We start from the raw sequence: 15864 nt of genomic DNA on the forward strand, positions 1-15864 counted from the left end.
ATTCCAAGACCAGATAAGCAGTGGTCTGCTTTATTTTTACGTTTTTTTCTAGAAATGTCTTAGGATGGAATCATAAGCTCTACAATAATTTTTTAATTGTAGTAACATTGGTTTACAACACTGTAAGTGAGTTAGGGGTATTGCTCCACATCTCTTCACATGTGTGTTACCACAGCACACCCCTCACCTAAACACCTGTAATCCTCCACGACAGTCCTTTGGCCCTTCCCTCCCTTTACTTTATCTCCCTCCACCCCTTCTGGTAACTCAGTTCTGTCAGAATTCAAGGATTGATTTTGGTTTAGTTTTGTTTGTTCCTTTGTATTGTTTCTTTATATTCCACATGAAGTGAAATCATCTGGAGTTTGTCTTTCTCTTTCTCATATTTCACTTAGCATAGTCCCACCCAGTTCCATCCATGTTGGGTCAAATGAGAAAAGTTTGTCTTGTTTTTAATAACTGAGTGACAGTCCATGGTGTGAACAGTGATAGTTTTACTTGTTTCCAATTTGGATTCCTTTTATAGCGTTCTCTTTCCTTGCTCTAGTCTGGTACTATTTTGAGCAGTGGTAGTCTAAATGGACATTCTCATCTTGTGCTTGCCCTTAGAAAACCATGCAGTTTTTCACCACTGAGTATGATGGTAGTCTTTATTATGTTAAGGTATGTCTATCTCCATTTTATTCACAATTTTTATCTTAAGTTGAGGCTGAATCTTGTCAGGTGCCTTCTATGCATCTATTGATATCATCGTATGTTTTTCTCTTTCCTTTGGCTGATGTAATAAAGTTCATTGACTTGTATATGTTGAACTGCACGTTTGGAACAAATCCCACATGGTCATGATGTATGATCCTTTTAATGTATTGTTGAATTCAGTTTGCTAGGATTTTGTTGAGGATTTTTGCATTTGTGTTCATCAAGGATATTGCTCTCTAGTTTTGTGTGTGTGAGTGTGTGTGTGTGAGAAAGAGAGCGAGAGGGGGGGGGGAGAAAGAGAGAGAGAGAGAGAGAGAGAGAAATGCCCTTGTCTGCTTTTGGTATTAGAGTGATGTTAGCGTCATAAAATGTTTTTGGCAGCATTCTTCAGTTTTCTTGGAAGAGTTTGAGAAGGATAGGTATTAGTCCTTTGTGAAGGCTTCATAGAACTCACTAGTGAAGCCATCTGGTTCTGGGCTTTTGTTTTTTTGGGAGATTTTTGATTACTGTTTCAATTTCCTTTTTGTAATTGGTTGTTTAGGTTTTCTGTTTCCTATTGATTCAGTCTTGGAAGGTTGTATGCTTGTAAAAATTTATTTATTTCTTCAGGGGTATCTAATTTATTGGCATAAAGATGTTCACATGATCCTTTGTATTACTGAGACATCTATGATAATTTCTTTCATTTCTGACTTTATTAGATTCTTCTCTTAGTGAATCTAGATATAGGTTTGTCTGATTTGCTTATTTATTCAAAGCTCTAGCTTTTGGTTTCATTGATCTTTTGTACTGTCTTAAAATTTCTGTTTCATTTATTTCTGCTCTAATTTTTATTATTTCCTTCTATTGGCTTTCGGTTTTGTTCTTCTCTTTCTTAAAACTATATAGTCTTATCAACTGCTTCTTTCACTTACTGTTTTTGAAGTTTATGTTACATGTATCAGTAATTCATTCCTTTTTATTTCAAGTGACACATCATTGAAGAATGCATCATATTTTGTTTATCCATTTACTAAGTAATGGAAATTTAGATTTTTATCAGTTTTCACTGTTATGAATAATGCTGCTATGTACATTCATATGCAAATTTTTTGACATAGGTTTTTTTTATTTTATTTTTAAAAGATTTATTCATTTATTTTATACAAGAACTGGGGTATAGGCCAGATGCGCGGGAGGGTAAGAGGACTCACCAGAGACAGAGTGGGGAACAGAACAGGCAGACTGATGAAATATACTGCTGAGGGGAGCAGAGGGCAAGACTGGAGAGGTCTGCCCTGCCTTGTGGGACCCTCGCTGGCTGGCCAGCCAGGATCGAACCGGCGCTGCAGAGGCTGCGGACAGCTTCACAGCGCGGTGCTCAACCGCCTGCGCCATCAGGGGAGGCCTGGTTTTTTTTATTTCTTTTGGGTAGATTTCTAGAAGTAGGTAGTATAGTAAGTGTATTTAACTTTTTAGATAATTATCAAACCATTTCCCAAAAAGGTTGTACCATCTTACAGTTCCACTAACAATATATGTTTGTTTCTTCACATCTTCAACTGTTGGTATTATCAGTGTGTTTGATTTTGACCGTTTTAATCATCATACAGTGCTATTGCATTTTTAATTTGCATTTCCCTGATGGCTAATCATAATGACCATCTCTTCATTTGCTTATTGGTGATTTCTTTGTATTCTTCAAATAAATGTTTATTCTAATAATTACCTGCTTCTCATGAGGTCAAAATAAAATGGTTGTGCAAGAATAGAATAATCACTATAGACATCCCACAAAGGAGAATGATGAGTGACACAAAGGATTCACTACTTCATAGGTAATTCTGAAATCGGCTAGATATTGGCTAGATAGCAGGCTTAAGATCTGAAAATGTCTCTTGGGTCCTCTTCTGAGGCTCTTGATTCTGCTTTCTAAGTTATCTTATTCATGCATGATACCATATGTTTGCAGTTGAGTGGTTATTGTTTGCACTCAATTAGTTTTCTCATCTTGCTTCTCTTCAGAAGAATTTTTGGGTAGATTAGCCCCTTTTCATTTTGTACATTCAATAGTGGCTAGAACATATCAGAGGATCAGCAAAGAAATAGAGCACTTGAACAACACAATAGATTAACTGGACCAAACAGACATATACAGAATATTTCACCCAACAGCAATAGAATACACATTTTTCTCCAGGATAAATCACATGATAGGTCACAAAACAAGTCTTAATAACTTTTAAAAAAGACTGAAATCATACAGAGTGTCTTTTCCAGTAAAGCTGTAAGGAAACTAGCCATTGATAGAAGTAAAACTGTAAAAGTCACAGATCTGGAAAGTAGCACATTCTTAAGCAACGAGTGAGAGAAGAAATCAAAAGGGAAATAAAAAATATCTTGAGACAAAAGACAGGGAAAACACAGCATACCAAAACTTATGGATATAGCAAAAGCAGTGTTAACTGCAAAATGAATAGCTCTAAAAGCTACATTAGAAAAGAAACTATGACATCAACAAGCTAAATTTACTCAAGGAATTAGAAGGACAAACTCCAAAGCTAGCAAAACAAAAATTAAAAATTGGTGCAAATATAAACAAAAAGGAGAATGGAAAAACAAGAGAAAATCAATTAAAAAGTCAACAAAATTGACAAGCAATTAATTGAATTTACTAGAAAAGAGAAAAGGACTCTACTAAAATAAGTAAAGGAGGGAACATTGCAATTGATTTTATATGAAGAAAAAGGGCTATAGGAGAATACAATGAACAGTTGTAAGCCAGTAAATCAAATAACCTAGATGAAAAGAACAAATTCCTAGAAAAATACAGTGTGTCAAGACTGAATTATGAAGAAATAGAAATTTTGAGTATGCCTCTAGCCAGTAAGGAGATTGAATCAGTATTCAACATTCTCCCAATAAATAAAAGCCTCAGACCAAATGCCTTGGGATTAATTCTACCAAACAGTTTAAGAATAATTAACACCAGTGGTCCTCAAACTCTTTCAAAAATTGAAGCTGAGTCAACATTTCTAAATGGTATGAAGCCAGCATTACCCTGATACCAAAGCCAGACAAAATACTGCAGGAAAAGAAAATTTCACACCAGTATTCCTTATAAATATTGACATGAAATTCCTAAAAGAAAACTGGCAAAGAGAATTCAATATTTTAAAAGATTATATACCTGGGCCCGGTAGGATATAGTCTTGGAATGCAAGGATGATCCAATATATGAAACTCAGTGTAATATACCACATTAACAAAATAATGATCCCCAAAAAGGATCATGTCAACTGGTGCAGAAATACTAAACTAGGAATAGAAGTAAACTACCTCAAAATAGTAAGGGCCATATATGAAAAGCCCACAGCTAACATTGTACATAATGGTGAAAAACAAACTTTTTTTTCTCTATGATCAGGAACAAGATGATGTTGAAAACACTTTTGTGACTTCTATTCAACATAGTATTGAAAGTCCTACCCAGAACAACTAGACAAGAAAAGTAAATTAAAGGCATCCAAATTGGAAAGGAAGAAGTACAATACACTCTGTTCAGAGACTATATATCTATAGAAAACCCTAAATATTCTACTAAGATCTATTAGACCTAATAAATGAATTCAGCATATTTGCAGGATGCAAAACCAACATGCAAAAAGCACTTGTATTTTATAAACTAATAATAAACGATCTGAAAATAAAGTTCAAACAATTCTGTTTATAATAGAATGAAAAAGAATGAAATTCTTAGTAATAAAACAACTAAGGAGATGAAGGACTTATACATTGAAAAACTACAAAACGTTACTGAAAAATATTAAAAATGACATCACTAAATGGAAAAACATCCTGTGTTCATTGGAAAGACGTAGATGATTAGTATTGTTAAGGTATTTTTTCTTCCATTATGGTTTTAAAATTTGGTAATCATGTTTTTCATTTTTAAGCACATTTTTATGATTACAGATCATTAATTTCCTTTTCACATCTGAAATGTCTTCTTGAGTCACATTGAGAACACAATTTAAAAATACATTTTAGAAGTTCCTCTTGTAGATATATTAAGTATCTTTTGCAGAAGGACATTTGCTTGGTCTTCCTTTAGGATTTTAAATTCTATTATATGTCTCATTGCTTATATCTGTCATTATAGGGACTAATCTACATTTCTCTAGTATTTGAAATCAACAATGATGTCTAGAATGTATCTGGATTCCTGTTTAAATATTTAACATTAGAAAAAAGTGAAGGAAACATTTACATTCTCTGTAGTTTTATTCTTTAACAGGAGTAAAGAGGTATTTGTATGTCAGGGATTCTTAGTAATGTGCTGAAGCTTTTCTTTCTATGTTAGTTTTGGCACCCTGAAATTAATCAAGCCACAGTCTCTCTTTTCTAATTGGCACAAGTACCATAATCATGAGCTCACTGTAATCACGCCCCCATGCCAGTTGTAGCCTGTCTCTATGAGCACCATGACTTGCTGTTCTGTGTGGCAGGCAGCACCTGTTATTCTACATAAACAGGCTTATAGGATTGAGCTTTGCCTCTTCCGTCTGTCTCACAGTTCACCCTCCCACCCCATCAGTGAGAATTTGAAGCTTTCTATACAGACTTAGAGTTCTAGTTAATTTTGTTTCCACTTGGAGACAGTCTCACTGGCAAGAAATGAAACTTCTGTGCCTAATGTCCTATGTTGCTTGTGCCAGCCAGATTTTAGCAATGATACTGATCTCCTTCTTTAGTTGGCTTGACGGCCTTCACAAGAAGTTGGCTTCAGCTGTGCCTCTGCTTTACTTGGCCAGCTTTGGAGCATATTTTAGGAACAATATCATGAATTTAGTTTTGGACCTGTTGCATTGGAGGCAGGGCTGTTCAGTTTGTATTTGTAATGGGGTGGGAGGCCAAGAGAACAATTTGGGCTGGAGATGTAGATTTGCTACTCAAAACTTTTCCTTATATTTGAAAAAGCAATAGTTTATTGGATTGTCCAGGGGAAGCATGCAAAGGGAAAATAGCAAGGCTGGACAGAACCCTGAAATTGCAGCATGTATCGAGTGCACAGAGAAAGAAAAAAGGTGAAGGTTACCATGAAAGAGATATCTGAAGGATAGGATGACAAACAGGGAAGAGTGGTTTTGTGGAGCCAGTGAATGTGGCATCTTTAAAACTGTCCCTAATGTTTTAGTGATATTAACTAGGGTAAAGACAAATTATGGGCTCATTTTGCTTGAACAACTAGGACATTGTTGATAACTTTATTTATAGTACTTTCAGGATGATGGAAGTCAGGCTGTGGTTGATTGAAGATTAGGCAGGTTAGAACATGGATCTAATCAATTATTTTGAAAATTACTGTGGAGGGAGATAGATTGGTACAGAAAGGTAGCTACAAGTGAATTAAAAAGTGTGTTATGCTTATACCCTAATAAATAGATAAATGTTTTAGCACTCTTTTATTAGTATTTCCTATGAGAAGTACTTTAATATTTCAGCATTTTTAATTTTTAAGTATAGCTCTTTTTATGATTGTTTAATCTATTCTTCAAGAAGAATAGGCCACTGCTTAGTATGATTTATCAGCTCGCCTCTTCCCACATACTGAGTTTTAAATGCTTATGTCGGCTCATGCACCTTGGCTGATGACATTATTCTTAAATTATTTCTTTATTTTTCTCATTCATTTTTGACTTTTTGGACACCTAGTGTATTGAGTAGAGTTATTAAAATCAATAGCTCTCTCTGGACCAGTGTTTTAATTACTACCTCATCTAAGAAATATTGTTCTTTCAGTGTTGCTGCCAAAAACACATTCACTTTAATCTTGTCCTTTTGTACTGCAGTCTGTCTTTGGGGAATACTTAGTAGGGCCCACACCTTGTGATGGAAATCTTGATAGGGCTCGTGGTGGAAAGTTAGTGACTTTCATTCATTATGTAATGGTTAGTTATATTTCATATGTCTTGAAGCTGATGTTCAAAGAATAGACTTTTTTAAAAAAAGATTTATTTTTATTTATACAAGCACTGGGGTACAGGCCAGAGGTGTGGGAGGGCGAGAGGACTCACCGGAGGTAGAACGGGGAGCAGAACAGGCAGACGCACCGAAAACACTGCTGAGGGGAGCAGCAGGTGAGACAGGACAGAGGTCTGCTGCACCGTGTGGGCATCTCCTTGGCCGGACAGGAATGGAACCCGCTCTGCAGAGGCTGTGGACAGCTTCACAGCACTGCATGCAACCTGCTGTACCACCAGGGAGGCCCCGAGGAATAGACATTTATAATCATGGAACTTTCACTGAATTAAGAATAAAGATACAGGAGAGTAATAATGAGTGAGAGAACATATTGAGAATGGCATTTTTATACTATATGTTGGGGGAATGTCTTTTTGTTCAAAATTCATGTCAAAGCTTAGACTATTTACCTGTTTGCTGTACTTAACACCTTTTACCTGAATTAACATAGTATATTTTTTTACTTTGATTTATCAGTGGTTTCAAATTAATTCAAACTTTCAGCTATATGAAGGTTTTGATGTTTAAAAATCTTAAGACTTTATGTGGAACATGAATCCAACAAACCTTGCTAATAATTATCTTCTCTGAGAATGTATACTTCTTCCTTGCCACCCCCTTCCTACCATTGGGAAAAGGGTAATGAAGGAGAAAATATTTAAATTCATGTAGTTTATTAAAGTTCACTTAAAAGGTGTATTTGTTTGTAAGCAAGTATGTGGAATTTAGGTGATATGTTATTTATAGTTTAGCTTAAATGAAGTACAGTATGAGAAAGACAAGTGGTTATTTATAATTTTTCTTTGCTATTGAAAAATCATTGTTAATATTAAAAAAACTCATTTCTAAAAAATACAATTGGTAATTTTATATCTAAATATCTTTGTGTCCCCTAGATTTTCCAAATTTTGATCGTTACTATTTTGGTCTGTTAATAGGGAACAGTACACTGCGAAGCTCCAAATGAGGTCACATTCTATGAGTCCATCCTCCAGAGAAGATGGAGAAAATATTACCCCAAAGATTTGTGTAAGATCAGATTCTACATTTTTTTTCATTCATTGTTTTAAAATAACTCCAAAAGTGCTACAAATATTATTTGAAAACAGTGACTAAAATCTGAAGGTTTTGATGAATTTCCTGATATTCATCAAAGAGAGCAGGGTGTTGGGCATATGCCTGTTTCTTCTGCTTTCTCCAGGAACTTGAGGCATCAGGTTCATTAGTCTATTCTCCTGTGCATTGAAGAATAGCTGGAGACCTTCATTTTTAGTGACATTTTTTCTTTTCCCATGTACTCTAAAGTATGTCTGAAGATGTTTGACACCTGTGACAATAAAGTTAAGAAGTTGGGGTCAACTTGTAATGAAGTGGGGAGTGCAGCCTCTCTCGTGTCTAGTTGCTTACCATAGTTTGGTTTGAGCAGGTGTTAATGAGCTTTGCCTAACTTTAGAGTAGAAGAACTTTGCTTGCTGCAGTCTTTTTTGCCTTACTCTGGCCTGTCTTAGGTTACATGACTTTAGTTCAAGGAGATCACGTGAGATGTGTGATTGCTTCAGTACATACTGCTCTCAGCATAACTCGCTGCTTTTCCCCCCCAATGATAGCTTAGAACTTTCAAAAATACTTTAATATAAATGATAGTACTTTTGAAATATTCATAGGTTTATTATCAGTCATTGTATTTATTCAGAATAGACAAAGCAGCTACATTTTCTTAAGATAGTCTTATTCACAAAGAAATGCACAAAAAGAGCAACAAAAGAGAAATAACTTTAATATAGTACACAAATAATAAAATCAAAATTTGTTCAGTAGAAATTTGGAGACTAAGTAAAAGATGAACATTTTAGTGTGTTTTTTTAATCACTCCAGATACCTTAAATGGCCATAGATAAATACATTTGTCAGTAATGTGGGTTTCCTAAAAGCATGAAAATGCTGTACCCACAAATTTAATTTTAAAACATTTGTTTTGGCTGTAGAATAATCATTATTATTTCACACAGATTTACCTTTGTAAGTTTTTAAAGTTCTCATAACAGTGTCCATTTCTGGGTCGATGTTAGACTGGCCTTAGTTAATTATAATTTTAATCTGATTTGATAAATATGCGATATAATAAATTGAATGGGAGGGAACAAAACATGGACTTGTATTTTTTTTTAAAAAGTAAAAAGTCATTGTAATTGTGTTTTCATGGTGTGAATCCAAAGTTTATTTCTCTTTATATTCAGTGTATGAATGAGAATTAAGAACAAAGAGCTTCTTGGACATCAACACAAACTTTCCTGCTAAATAATTTTAACGAGAGTAAATAATTCATCTTTTCAAGTGTTCCCCCACCTCCCTTTAAAGCTACTGTGGTATACCACAATTAAAACTTTTTGTAAAAGAACTTAAAGAGAAGAGTCTGGATTAATTTTTAAAATATTCTTTTGATGTTTTTTTTTTTTTTGAAATCTAGTTACTGTGTGAATATATTGTGAAGGCATCTCGTAGCCCTAAGCAGCTACAATAAACAGTCATTACTTAGAATTGAGAACTCTAGCTCAGTTGTAACATAATCCTTTTCTCTGAGGGCAATATAGAATTGACAAAAAAGCACATAGAACTCTCATTACTCTGAATGACATTTATTTTGTCCTGATTGTGTTCTTTTTTCTCCTTTTCTCTCTCTTCTCTTCCCCTTTCTCCATACCTCTCTCCTTTCTTTTATTCCTTCTCTCTTTCTTTCCTCCACCCCTTATTCCCTTGTTTTCTTTTGTATTTCAGGGAGTTCAAACAAAAAAATCTGCTCTTTCTTTGAATGACAGCGACATTGAAGCTCGCCTTAACAGTTGGAATCTTGGGGTAAAAAACATACTTTTTTTATGTATGTGTTGATGTGGCAAATCATAATGTTTGGGAAAATATCTGAACTAATTCGTTCCTATTCAGTGAATATTATTAGATGTTTCACATTTAGTACTATGTTAGTGGTCTGAAGAAATCTGACTATACGAAAGAGAAATTGCATTCTAATAGAAGCATAAAATAGTCCCAGTCCTTGACAAGTTGACATTCTTATTGGAGATATACTCACAAAATACTCATAAAATAGTGGGTTATAGAGAACATAGAATACTGAGGAGGAGAAGAGGGAAGCGTGACCTTGGAGAAACAAGGACAGAAAATCCTTGAGTTAAAAAAATTCAAGAAGAGTTTATGGATGAGCTGCCATTTTGGACAGCAGTTGTCAGACACAAAGGCCGAGGATATATTTGGGTAGATGGAGGTGAAGTGTTAGGAATTGAAGGCAGATACAGACATGAAGGAAGGTGTGGTATATAAATAAACTATCGTAATTGGATCTTCTTGATTTATGTAGAGGATTCCTGGGCACGTTTATCAGGTTGGATTGTTTTAGAGTTTTGAATGCTAAATTGAGAACTTCAGTTTAAAAATTTTAAGAAGTAGAGAGCTCTGGGGTTTATTTTTCCCCCTCATGTTCCATTTGTATGCATGTTTGGTTGCTTTCTTAGGCTACATTACATCTTAGCACATTGCCCTCCAGAAGATGTACACCAGTTTGTTTTCTAGTCAGCAATATATGACATTGTGCATTTTACCACTTTTTAATTGATGTTAGATATAATTATTTTTTTAGAAATCTAAAACCCTTCCTACTAATAATGGTCATTAAATGAAAGCCTTCACTTTAGGAAAATGGTGGCATCACAGAGGTTATATTGGATGTGAGCAGAAATGGAGACGGTATTTTCAGTGGTCTCCACTTTATGGTGACTTTTGTGACAATAGAAAGGGTGGAAAGGAATAACACTAAAGAATGGAAAAAATAATGAGTGGCTGGTGGGCTGAGCAGAAGGGAAATAGGAATATTACTCTGTCAGCTGGTCAGATGGGCAATCTGCTTTAGGGACTTAAAATCTTATTTTAGACTGGTGGAAGAGGTGGTAACATCTGTGGCAGAGTTCAAATTTGGACTCTCATGAGACTCAAGGACGGGACTCATACTTCTCCGTGAGGGTAGTGTTGGAGGTTGTACCCAGAGACTGAACAGCTCTGGTTTTTGAGTTTGGAATGCGAATGACTGGCCAATGTAGTGGCCACCACAAGAAGGTAGGGAAATGGATAAGAATTTGAGGCAATGAGAATCTGCTTGAATTTGGGGAGTGGGGTGAAAGAGAAGAGAAAAATAGAATTGTTAATGAGTGGGGAATAATAAGTCAAAAGAAAAATATTTTTACGTTTGAAGGTGTAGTGTAAGTTGCTGTTGGAGGAGAGTTATAAGTTACCAATGTGAGAGAAGAGCAAGGGAGTCCCTTAGAAAGACAAATTCTTTTGCCAGATAGCAAAATCAAAGTGAAAAATAAAATTCTGAACTATCCTTTTAATCTTGCCTTTGCCCTTAGCCATTGGAAAGTTCTGAAGTACATTTCTTAGCATATGGAGTACTTTTCACGATTATTTAACTGTTCAGAGGATTAAATTTTTCATTTGTATAATAAAAATTAAATCTGAAGTATTTTGAGGTGATGCCTTAAAACTGGGCCTGCCTGGGGTTTTGTTTTACATTTTTATTGTTCAAAGAATGCACTAACAGTGTAAAATATAAAAGTCTTGCATTTTTATGTATTCATGACATGTATGCATTAATCAGGCTGAACTATATCTCTTGATCACAGTAGAATAATTTAAGAATATCCAGTGTATTAGAAAACTTAGACTTTGCTTTGATTTTGGTTTTGTCTGAGAATGTGCCATGGACATTTTTTCTCTTTCTTCCTATGAATGATCAGTTAATAGCCAGAGTGAATTTTGTCCTCTATACTAAAGGTACATATTTTTACTTTGCTGGCATGAGTGTTAGATGTTCTAGATCTTGAATTTTCTGGTTCTTGTTAAACAATACATTTTTCCAAATATATTCGTTCCTTAGGAATATATGGTGTTTTTCTACCAATACATAATTCAAGTAAAGATTATTAAACCTCGCAATTAAAATACTCCCCTGTATTATTTGTTCATAATCTTTAACCTTTTTTTGTTAAAGATTTATTTATTTATGCATACTAGAGCTGGGGTACAGGCCAGAGATGTGGGAGGTGAGAGGATTTACCAGAGACAGAGTGGGGAACAGAACAGGCAGGTTGACAGAAATACACTGCTGAGGGGAGCAGTGGGTGAGACAGGAGAGGTCTGCTGCACCATGTGGGTTGCTTCCTGGTTGATCCCCTTCGGCCGGGGATCAAACTTGTGCTGCAGAGACTGCGGATTGCTTCATAGTGTGATGCTTAACCCCTTGCACCACCAGGGAGGCCCAATCTTTAACTTTAAAAAATAAAAAAAGATTTTATTTTTTTCTATTTATTCATATAAGAACTGGGGGATAGGCCAGAAGTACGGGGGCTTGAGATGATTCACCAGAGACAGAGTGGGGAACAGAACAGACAGAGCCACTGAAATATACTGCTGAGGGGAGCAGCGGGCAAGACATGAGAGATCTGCTAAGCCATGTAGGTTAGCTTCCTGGCTGGGGGATTGAACTCATGCTGCAGTGGCTGGTGATAGCTTGATAGTGCTGAGACTTTAACCCCTGTTCCGCCCATCTTTAACCTTTTTAACTTTGATGGTGATGGGCTCTGGACTGGGGGTTTGGTATAGGCTCCCTTTAGCTAATCACTGTAAAAACATTCTAAGTTACCTTTTGCACAAAACTTTAAAAATTATCCTATTTGATTTTTTTTCAAGCTTTAGATTCTATGGTTTATTTTATAATTATTTTAATGCTTTAAGAACTATACAGGGACTTTTGGAGGCTTTTGATGTCAAGTAGGGATTATTTGTAGTTTCATTTGCTTTTTAGAAGTTCTCATGTTAAGGTAGTAGGAAAACTACACATGTACTTTCAAGCTCATTTCTGAAATGTGTTAGTGAATTTTCTATTAGATTTTGGGGTATTTAACTATAACATTCAATAAAAATCACAACCTATATACAAAATCAGCAGGTTCTTGGATCCTTTTCCTATTTTATAGGTCCAGAAGAGGAAGAGGAAAAATTGGTTTGCTGGCATAACCAAAAAACTTCTATTACACAAAGCTTTAAATTCTGTTATTAAAAATCATGGTCATTGCACATTGATGGTTTAAAAGAAAAATGATTATATACAGGAAGACAAATTTTCATCTGTTCAAATATGGTTATATTATAATTGAATTGCTAATATGTGACATCTTAATTATATAGGTTTTTGTTGTGTCTTCTTGCCTTTTCCTTTTTTTCTATTTCTTTCACCCTTTCTTCTCTTCTTTTTCTTTTTTCCCTGTCCCCCGTCTCCTTTCTCTACTGTAATTTCACTGAAGAGGAAGGGCGATAGGTTGCATTCATTAATGGAGTACTTTGAGATGACATCAGCTACGTCAATTTTCATTAAATCAGTATGTTTGCCCATTTTTGTCTGAAACATAAAATTGTTTCAGGCAATTTTAGATAATTTTCATGTTTTTTGCATATGTTAGAAACTTGTCTATTTTCATAGTCTGCAGTGATCTTGTAGAGAAACTAAGGCTATTTTTGATAGGCTTCTCTCTCTCTCTTTTTTTTTTTTTTAACTTTAGGCTGCAATTTCAGATGCTGACTTGGGCCTGGCTTGGAACTGGGCTTTTTATTATGTTTTTAAATTTAAATTTTATTTTTATATTCCCCATACAATTACAACCCCCTTATTTTGACCCCAATCCCTCCTTTCCCCGCCCCCCACTCCCCATAAAGTGTCTCTGGTTCATAGTTTGTTGATTTTGATATTTTCTTTCTTGTAGTTATTCTTTTTCCTGGTCCCTTATTTAAATTTTCTAGATTTCTGCTATGAGTGAAACCATCCGGTATTTTTCTTTTTCTTCCTGGCTTATTTCGCTGAGCATGATCCCTTCCAGCGCCATCCATGTTGCTGCAAATTGCATGTGTTTATCTCTTTTGAATGCTGAGTAATAATCCATGGTGTATATGTACCACATCTTCTTGATCCAGTCATCTATTTTTGGGCATTTGGGTTGTTTCCAAAGCTTAGCTATTGTAAACAGTGCTGCTATAAACATAGGGGTGCAGGTGCTCTTTGGAATTGATTATTTTCTTTGTTTTTGTTGAGTCTCATCAGCTCTTTGTGTAGATTTTTGTGATGAGTCCTTTATCATTAGTGTTGTGTGCAAAAACGTTCTCCCAGTCGGTGGGGTTTCTCTTTGTTTTTGTTATTGTCTCTTTTGCTGTGCAGAAGCTCTTTAATTTGATGTAGTCCCAGCTGTTTATCTTTGCCTTCACTATCACTGCTTTGGGTGATGTGTCTGTAAAGATGTCTTTGATGTGCAAATCACGTAGTGTTTCGCCTATATTTCCTTCTATGTATTTTATGGTTTCAGGTCTTATGTCTAGTTCTTTAATCCATTTTGAGTTGATTTTTGTGTATGGTGTTAGGTAGTAGTCAAGCTTCATTCTTCTGCATGTAGTGACCCAGTTTTCCCAGCACCATTTATTGAACAAACTTTCTTTGCTCCAATGCATATTCTTTGCTCCTTTGTCAAAGATTAGTTGACCATAAATCTGTGGATTTATTTCTGGATTTTCTATACGATTCCATTGGTCTGTGTGTCTATTCTTGTTCCAATAACATGCAGTTTTGATGATTATGGCTTTGCATTACACAAATACCAAAACCGAACAAGGACAACACAAAAAAAGAAAAACTACAGGCCAATCTCGCGAATGAACACTGATGCAAAAATCCTCAATAAAATTTTAGCTATCAAAGCTTTGGAAACAACCCAAATGCCCAAAAATAGATGACTGGATCAAGGAGATGTGGTACATATACACCATGGAATATTACTCAGCATTCAAAAAAGATAAACACATGCAACTTGCAACAACATGGATGGCGCTGGAAGGGATCATGCTCAGCGAAATAAGCCAGAAAGAAAAAGAAAAATGCCGGATGGTCTCACTCATAGCAGGAATCTAGAAAACTTAAATAAGGGACCAGGAAAAAGAATAACTATAAGAAAGTAAAAATCAAAATCAACAAACAACTATGAACCAGAGACACTCTATGGGGGTGGGGGGTGGGGAGGGGAGGGATTGGGGTCAAAATAAGGGGGTTGTAATTGTATTGGGAATATAAAAATAAAATTTATAATAATAAAAAAAAATGACACACACACAAAAAAATTTAGCTATCAGAATTCAACAATGTATCCATAAGATAATTCACCACGACCAAGTAGGATTCATTCCAGGGACACAAGGATGGTTCAACATCCGAAAATCAATCAATGTTATCCAACACATCAACAAAAAGAAATATAAAAACCATATGATAATATCAATAGATGCCGAGAAAGCTTTGGACAAAGTGCAACACCCATTCATGATAAAAGCCCTTGAAATTCTTGGGATACAAGGAGCATACCTCAACATCATAAAGGCCATATATGACAAGCCAACAGCCAGTATCATTCTCAATGGTGAAAATCTGAAGGCATTTCCATTAAGATCTGGAACAAGACAAAGATGTCCACTCTCATCACTGCTTTTCAATATAATACTGGAAGTCCTAGCCAGAGCATTAAAACATGAGAAAGACATACAAGGAATCTAAATAGGAAAAGAAGAAGTCAAACTATCACTATTTGCAGATGATATGATAATATACATAGAGAAGCCCCAAAACTCCACAGAAAAACTAATTCAACTCATCAATCAGTTCAGTAAAGTGGCAGGATACAAAATCAACACGCGAAAGTCAGTAGCCTTCCTATACACAAACAATAAATCTGAAGAAGAAATAAAAAAACCCGTCCCTTTTATTATCGAAACAAAAAAATCAAATACTTGGGAATAAATCTCACAAAAGAGGTAAAGGACCTATACAAAGAAAACTATAAAACACTGTTAAAAGAAATAGAAGAAGACACAAAGAAATGGAAAGACATCCCCTGCTCATGGATTGGAAGAATAAACATTATTAAAATGGCCATCCTACCAAAAGCAATATACAGATTCATTGCTATTCCAATAAAAAATTTCAATGTCATTCTTCAAAGAAATAGAACAATTATTGATGAAATTCATGTGGAATCACCAAAAACCATGATTAGCCAAAGCTCT

At 35.2% G+C, this 15864-nt stretch overlaps 1 protein-coding gene across 1 annotated transcript in view; it reads left to right on the forward strand.

Moving 5' to 3' along the window:
• CEP112 (centrosomal protein 112) overlaps positions 1 to 15864 on the forward strand; it is a gene marked incomplete at both ends in the record, with an annotated part of 340823 nt that overhangs the window by 18740 nt on the left and 306219 nt on the right. Inside the window, 2 exons of the mRNA XM_084238043.1 lie at positions 7641 to 7731; positions 9478 to 9555. Of these exons, the coding sequence (XP_084094169.1) occupies positions 7641 to 7731; positions 9478 to 9555 (169 nt within the window). The remainder of the gene's footprint in view (positions 1 to 7640; positions 7732 to 9477; positions 9556 to 15864) is intronic.

Source organism: Talpa europaea, assembly GCF_964194135.1.
Source record: "Talpa europaea genome assembly, chromosome: 7".
In the NCBI taxonomy this organism is placed as follows: Eukaryota; Metazoa; Chordata; class Mammalia; order Eulipotyphla; family Talpidae; genus Talpa; species Talpa europaea.